This window comes from Penaeus vannamei, chromosome 29 (genome assembly GCF_042767895.1).
Source record: "Penaeus vannamei isolate JL-2024 chromosome 29, ASM4276789v1, whole genome shotgun sequence".
In the NCBI taxonomy this organism is placed as follows: Eukaryota; Metazoa; Arthropoda; class Malacostraca; order Decapoda; family Penaeidae; genus Penaeus; species Penaeus vannamei.
The window spans coordinates 31,044,607-31,052,106 of record NC_091577.1 but is presented as its reverse complement, the minus strand read 5'-3'; the positions used below and the strand labels follow the sequence as shown (position 1 = coordinate 31,052,106).

Sequence of the window (7,500 nt, the reverse complement as noted above, 5' to 3'; positions counted from 1 at the left end):
TCGGGCTCAGGAGCGACTCCCTGGGTCTCCTTCTCGGGCTCAGGAGCGACTCCCTGGGTCTCCTTCTCGGGCTCAGGAGCGACTTCCTGGGTCTCCTTCTCGGGTTCAGGGGCGACTTCCTGGGTCTCCTCCTCGGGCTCAGGAGCGACTCCCTGGGTCTCCTTCTCGGGCTCAGGGGCGACTTCCTGGGTCTCCTCCTCGGGCTCAGGAACGACTCCCTGGGTCTCCTTCTCGGGCTCAGGAGCGACTTCCTGGGTCTCCTTCTCGGGCTCAGGAGCGACTCCCTGGGTCTCCTTCTCGGGCTCAGGGGCGACTCCATGGGTCTCCTTCTCGGGCTCAGGGGCGACTCCCTGGGTCTCCTTCTCGGGCTCAGGGGCGACTCCCTGGTTCTCCTTCTCGGGCTCAGGAGCGACTCCCTGGGTCTCCTTCTCGGGCTCAGGGGCGACTCCCTGGGTCTCCTTCTCGGGCTCAGGGGCGACTCCCTGGGTCTCCTTCTCGGGCTCAGGGGCGACTCCCTGGTTCTCCTTCTCGGGCTCAGGGGCGACTCCCTGGGTCTCCTTCTCGGGCTCAGGGGCGACTTCCTGGGTCTCCTTCTCGGGCTCAGGAGCGACTTCCTGGGTCTCCTTCTCGGGCTCAGGGGCGACTCCCTGGGTCTCCTTCTCGGGCTCAGGGGCGACTTCCTGGGTCTCCTTCTCGGGCTCAGGAGCGACTCCCTGGGTCTCCTTCTCGGGCTCAGGGGCGACTCCCTGGGTCTCCTTCTCGGGCTCAGGGGCGACTCCCTGGGTCTCCTTCTCGGGCTCAGGGGCGACTCCCTGGGTCTCCTTCTCGGGCTCAGGGGCGACTTCCTAGAGACCCAGGTAAGTGTGTGTGTTTTATAAGTCGCCCCTAAAACAACGAAAAAATGAAGATACCAATATATATATATATATATATATATATATATATATATATATATATATATATATATATATATATATATATATATATATATATATATATATATATATATATATATATATATATATATATATATATATATATATATATATATATATATATATATGTATATATATATATATGTATATATATATACATATATATATATATATATATATATATATATATATATATATATATATATATATATATATATATATATATATATATATATATATATATATATATATATATATATATATATATATATATATATATATATATATATATGGTATTTTTATTTTTTCGTTACTGGTGTATTTATAAAACGTAAAGTAGCTCGCGAGCAAGCACCCGGCGCCTTGCATCCGCGTCCACACACAACTCCATCTCCCAGCGACCGTTAAACTCCCTGCGAGACACACCCACACACACATACACACCCACACACACACCCTTATCGTATGACAACGCCAGACAACATATCGCAGCACCTGACAACAATTTAGAGCTTACTGTTTTCCCTGCCCTCTCTCTCTCTCTCTCTCTTTCTCTCTCCCTCTCTGTCCCCCTCTCTTTATCTTTATCTCTCTCTCTCTCTGTCTCTGTCTCTCTCTCTCTCTCTATTTCTCTCACTCTATTTCTCTCTCTCTATTTCTCTCTCGGGTGTGAGACCTCGTCTGTGAAACCGCGCCTCAGCCGCCGGCCTTCGTCACCTGCCGCCCCTCCGCCGGGCGTTGCACTCGTCGCCTTGACGCCGGTGCTGGCCCTGGCGACCTGCGGCCTGCCTGCCGGCCTATTGTTCCGCGGCGGGATCATTCTGTCGCTTGCGGAAAAGTTGAGCTCGGGCGCGCTCCTCACGGGCCGCTGCGGCTCGCACATCCCGCACGCGGCGAGCCTGCTCTGTGATGACGGGCTGCCCCCAGCGCGGCCGCTCAGGCTGGGCCTTTTTCTTGCGCTTGTCTGCCCCCGTTAGTTGTTTCCCCTTCTATTTCTGCTGCGAGGGCGTATGGGGAACCTCCTCCTCCTGGGCCTCCGGTTGGAGTTCCTCCACTTGGGCCTCCAGCTGGAGTTCCTCCTCCTGGAGTTCCTCCTCCTTGAGTTCCTCCTCCTTGAGTTCCTCCTCCTTGAGTTCCTCCTCCTTGAGTTCCTCCTCCTTGAGTTCCTCCTCCTTGAGTTCCTCCACCTGGAGTTCCTCCACCTGGAGTTCCTCCACCTGGAGTTCCTCCTCCTTGAGTTCCTCCACCTGGAGTTCCTCCACCTGGAGTTCCTCCTCCTTGAGTTCCTCCACCTGGAGTTCCTCCACCTGGAGTTCCTCCTCCTGGAGTTCCTCCACCTGGAGTTCCTCCACCTGGAGTTCCTCCACCTGGAGTTCCTCCTCCTGGAGTTCCTCCACCTGGAGTTCCTCCACCTGGAGTTCCTCCTCCTTGAGTTCCTCCACCTGGAGTTCCTCCACCTGGAGTTCCTCCTCCTGGAGTTCCTCCTCCTTGAGTTCCTCCACCTGGAGTTCCTCCACCTGGAGTTCCTCCACCTGGAGTTCCTCCTCCTTGAGTTCCTCCTCCTTGAGTTCCTCCTCCTTGAGTTCCTCCTCCTTGAGTTCCTCCTCCTTGAGTTCCTCCTCCTTGAGTTCCTCCACCTGGAGTTCCTCCACCTGGAGTTCCTCCACCTGGAGTTCCTCCTCCTTGAGTTCCTCCACCTGGAGTTCCTCCACCTGGAGTTCCTCCTCCTTGAGTTCCTCCACCTGGAGTTCCTCCACCTGGAGTTCCTCCTCCTGGAGTTCCTCCACCTGGAGTTCCTCCACCTGGAGTTCCTCCACCTGGAGTTCCTCCTCCTGGAGTTCCTCCACCTGGAGTTCCTCCACCTGGAGTTCCTCCTCCTTGAGTTCCTCCACCTGGAGTTCCTCCACCTGGAGTTCCTCCTCCTGGAGTTCCTCCTCCTGGAGTTCCTCCTCCTGGAGTTCCTCCTCCTTGAGTTCCTCCACCTGGAGTTCCTCCACCTGGAGTTCCTCCTCCTTGAGTTCCTCCACCTGGAGTTCCTCCACCTGGAGTTCCTCCTCCTTGAGTTCCTCCACCTGGAGTTCCTCCACCTGGAGTTCCTCCTCCTTGAGTTCCTCCACCTGGAGTTCCTCCACCTGGAGTTCCTCCTCCTGGAGTTCCTCCACCTGGAGTTCCTCCTCCTGGAGTTCCTCCACCTGGAGTTCCTCCACCTGGAGTTCCTCCACCTGGAGTTCCTCCACCTGGAGTTCCTCCTCCTTGAGTTCCTCCACCTGGAGTTCCTCCACCTGGAGTTCCTCCTCCTGGAGTTCCTCCACCTGGAGTTCCTCCACCTGGAGTTCCTCCTCCTGGAGTTCCTCCACCTGGAGTTCCTCCTCCTGGAGTTCCTCCACCTGGAGTTCCTCCACCTGGAGTTCCTCCTCCTGGAGTTCCTCCTCCTGGAGTTCCTCCTCCTGGAGTTCCTCCTCCTGGAGTTCCTCCTCCTGGAGTTCCTCCTCCTGGAGTTCCTCCACCTGGAGTTCCTCCACCTGGAGTTCCTCCTCCTGGAGTTCCTCCTCCTGGAGTTCCTCCTCCTGGAGTTCCTCCTCCTGGAGTTCCTCCTCCTGGAGTTCCTCCTCCTGGAGTTCCTCCTCCTGGAGTTCCTCCACCTGGAGTTCCTCCACCTGGAGTTCCTCCACCTGGAGTTCCTCCACCTGGAGTTCCTCCACCTGGAGTTCCTCCACCTGGAGTTCCTCCACCTGGAGTTCCTCCACCTGGAGTTCCTCCTCCTGGAGTTCCTCCTCCTGGAGTTCCTCCTCCTGGAGTTCCTCCACCTGGAGTTCCTCCACCTGGAGTTCCTCCACCTGGAGTTCCTCCTCCTGGAGTTCCTCCACCTGGAGTTCCTCCTCCTGGAGTTCCTCCTCCTGGAGTTCCTCCACCTGGAGTTCCTCCACCTGGAGTTCCTCCTCCTGGAGTTCCTCCACCTGGAGTTCCTCCACCTGGAGTTCCTCCACCTGGAGTTCCTCCACCTGGAGTTCCTCCACCTGGAGTTCCTCCTCCTGGAGTTCCTCCTCCTGGAGTTCCTCCTCCTGGAGTTCCTCCTCCTGGAGTTCCTCCTCCTGGAGTTCCTCCTCCTGGAGTTCCTCCTCCTGGAGTTCCTCCTCCTGGAGTTCCTCCACCTGGAGTTCCTCCACCTGGAGTTCCTCCTCCTGGAGTTCCTCCTCCTGGAGTTCCTCCTCCTGGAGTTCCTCCTCCTGGAGTTCCTCCACCTGGAGTTCCTCCTCCTGGAGTTCCTCCTCCTGGAGTTCCTCCACCTGGAGTTCCTCCACCTGGAGTTCCTCCTCCTGGAGTTCCTCCACCTGGAGTTCCTCCTCCTGGAGTTCCTCCTCCTGGAGTTCCTCCTCCTGGAGTTCCTCCTCCTGGAGTTCCTCCTCCTGGAGTTCCTCCACCTGGAGTTCCTCCTCCTGGAGTTCCTCCACCTGGAGTTCCTCCACCTGGAGTTCCTCCTCCTGGAGTTCCTCCACCTGGAGTTCCTCCTCCTGGAGTTCCTCCACCTGGAGTTCCTCCACCTGGAGTTCCTCCTCCTGGAGTTCCTCCTCCTGGAGTTCCTCCACCTGGAGTTCCTCCTCCTGGAGTTCCTCCTCCTGGAGTTCCTCCACCTGGAGTTCCTCCTCCTGGAGTTCCTCCTCCTGGAGTTCCTCCTCCTGGAGTTCCTCCTCCTGGAGTTCCTCCTCCTGGAGTTCCTCCACCTGGAGTTCCTCCACCTGGAGTTCCTCCTCCTGGAGTTCCTCCTCCTGGAGTTCCTCCTCCTGGAGTTCCTCCTCCTGGAGTTCCTCCACCTGGAGTTCCTCCTCCTGGAGTTCCTCCTCCTGGAGTTCCTCCACCTGGAGTTCCTCCACCTGGAGTTCCTCCTCCTGGAGTTCCTCCACCTGGAGTTCCTCCTCCTGGAGTTCCTCCTCCTGGAGTTCCTCCTCCTGGAGTTCCTCCTCCTGGAGTTCCTCCTCCTGGAGTTCCTCCACCTGGAGTTCCTCCTCCTGGAGTTCCTCCACCTGGAGTTCCTCCACCTGGAGTTCCTCCTCCTGGAGTTCCTCCACCTGGAGTTCCTCCTCCTGGAGTTCCTCCACCTGGAGTTCCTCCACCTGGAGTTCCTCCTCCTGGAGTTCCTCCTCCTGGAGTTCCTCCACCTGGAGTTCCTCCTCCTGGAGTTCCTCCTCCTGGAGTTCCTCCTCCTGGAGTTCCTCCTCCTGGAGTTCCTCCACCTGGAGTTCCTCCACCTGGAGTTCCTCCTCCTGGAGTTCCTCCTCCTGGAGTTCCTCCTCCTGGAGTTCCTCCACCTGGAGTTCCTCCTCCTGGAGTTCCTCCACCTGGAGTTCCTCCACCTGGAGTTCCTCCACCTGGAGTTCCTCCACCTGGAGTTCCTCCACCTGGAGTTCCTCCACCTGGAGTTCCTCCACCTGGAGTTCCTCCTCCTGGAGTTCCTCCACCTGGAGTTCCTCCACCTGGAGTTCCTCCTCCTGGAGTTCCTCCTCCTGGAGTTCCTCCACCTGGAGTTCCTCCTCCTGGAGTTCCTCCACCTGGAGTTCCTCCACCTGGAGTTCCTCCTCCTGGAGTTCCTCCTCCTGGAGTTCCTCCTCCTGGAGTTCCTCCTCCTGGAGTTCCTCCTCCTGGAGTTCCTCCACCTGGAGTTCCTCCTCCTGGAGTTCCTCCTCCTGGAGTTCCTCCTCCTGGAGTTCCTCCTCCTGGAGTTCCTCCTCCTGGAGTTCCTCCACCTGGAGTTCCTCCTCCTGGAGTTCCTCCTCCTGGAGTTCCTCCACCTGGAGTTCCTCCTCCTGGAGTTCCTCCACCTGGAGTTCCTCCACCTGGAGTTCCTCCTCCTGGAGTTCCTCCTCCTGGAGTTCCTCCTCCTGGAGTTCCTCCTCCTGGAGTTCCTCCTCCTGGAGTTCCTCCACCTGGAGTTCCTCCACCTGGAGTTCCTCCTCCTGGAGTTCCTCCTCCTGGAGTTCCTCCTCCTGGAGTTCCTCCTCCTGGAGTTCCTCCTCCTGGAGTTCCTCCTCCTGGAGTTCCTCCTCCTGGAGTTCCTCCTCCTGGAGTTCCTCCTCCTGGAGTTCCTCCTCCTGGAGTTCCTCCTCCTGGAGTTCCTCCTCCTGGAGTTCCTCCACCTGGAGTTCCTCCACCTGGAGTTCCTCCTCCTGGAGTTCCTCCTCCTGGAGTTCCTCCTCCTGGAGTTCCTCCTCCTGGGCGCATTCCACTTTCAGAGCTTTGAAGGGACGTGAAAGAACCCCCATTTTTTTCTCTATTATCTGGTTTATGACGTGCTTTTTCTGTTCCTGTGCACTGATGAAGACCTGTTTTCTTTGGTCTATAATTTTGGTAATTGCGCTCAAAATTTCAGGTACTTGACGTAGTTGAAACACTCGCATAATTCTCTGTGGAGTCGAAAGGACGGGCTGAGGAGCCGGCCTTGTCTCTTCGACGCATCTCACTTTGAAGAGGCATGGAACCCCCGCGATGGGGTCCTTGCATCCCACCGTCATCCTCCTCTCCGTGAAGGTGAGGCGGTCGATGTGGAGGCGCTGCATGTGGAGGACCAAGTCATCCGCGGTGGCCTGGAACTTCCGGTCCAAAGTGGCTCCCGACTTGCGTTTCGGATGCCTCTTCTTGGACAGCAGAAGTCGAAGATATCCCAGAAGGGGGGACTCCTCCAAGGGCTCCGAGGCTTGAGCCGCACGGAAGAAGTCTTCCGCAGTGACCTTCTTGAACTTGATAATCATCCTCCAGTCCTCCATGCGTGTGAGGCGCTCCATGCTGACGCGCTCCATGCCGAGGCGCTGCATGTGGAGGACCCCCTCGTCCACCGTCGCCTGAAGCTTGGTGTCTGAGGCGGCTGACTTGCTGCTCCTCGGCTGCCTCCTCCTCTCGGACCTCTGATGTTTGGTCTTATTGGATTTGTGTTTTGAATTCTTTTTGGACTCTTGTTCCGTCTGCGGAGATTGAGGCTCACAGGCGAGGTCTCCCTCAGTGAGAGAGAGATTCTCCATGTCACGAATTCCTCCGTCTATCATGGCCTGGAAGCCTTGAGAAGCCATCTTAGGGCTTGTCTGCTACATTAAGCGTCGGCGCGATGGGGTTCACAGAGCGAAAATACCTTGTGCGATAAACTCTGTGCGTGCGATCTGTGCGTGATGGCGTGTGTGTGTGTGAATGTATGTATGTGTATGTGTATGTGTATGAGTTGGAAAAGAAAGCGAAAGAGAGGGAGAGAGGAAGAGAAGGGGAAATGGAAGGGAAAGGCGATGGAGGGTGGATGGCAAGAAAGGAAAATGAGAGGGTGGGAGTGAGAGAGAGAGAGAGAGGGGGGGGGGATGAAGAAGGCGAAGCGAGAATAAAGGTAGGAGGAATAAAGAGAGGGAGGTGGGCAAGATAGCACAGAAGAATAAGCATAGAAGGATAGGGATGATGAAGAGAGGAGTGAGGAGAGAAAAGTCAGGAGGAGGGAAAGAGGGAAAATGAGAGAAAGAAGGGGAAGGAGGGAAAGTAAGAAAGTGAGAGGAGACAGAAAGAGGAAGGAAAGGAAGGACGAAGAAGGGAGAGA

The 7,500-nt window shown here is 56.2% G+C and overlaps 1 protein-coding gene across 1 annotated transcript; it reads right to left on the bottom strand.

Annotated features, from left to right (window-relative positions):
- Positions 1-1,924: 1,924 nt before the first annotated feature.
- On the bottom strand, positions 1,925-6,994 carry LOC138867336 (involucrin-like). The gene is made up of 3 exons (XM_070142468.1): positions 6,083-6,994; positions 2,438-2,632; positions 1,925-2,182 (listed from the first exon to the last, which is right to left on the bottom strand). Exons 1-3 carry the CDS (start codon positions 6,992-6,994, stop codon positions 1,925-1,927), a joined length of 1,365 nt encoding a protein of 454 aa, XP_069998569.1.
- Positions 6,995-7,500: the final 506 nt, after the last annotated feature.

Excerpts from the sequence above, each read along its gene's own strand:
- LOC138867336 (XM_070142468.1), bottom strand. The coding sequence starts at position 6,994 with ATGGCTTCTCAAGGCTTCCAGGCCATGATAGACGGAGGAATTCGTGAC. Across the intron at positions 2,633-6,082 it reads TCCAGGAGGAGGAACTCCAG|GTGGAGGAACTCAAGGAGGA; the intron begins GTGGAGGAACTC and ends GAGGAACTCCAG. Across the intron at positions 2,183-2,437 it reads TCCAGGTGGAGGAACTCCAG|GTGGAGGAACTCAAGGAGGA; the intron begins GTGGAGGAACTC and ends GAGGAACTCCAG.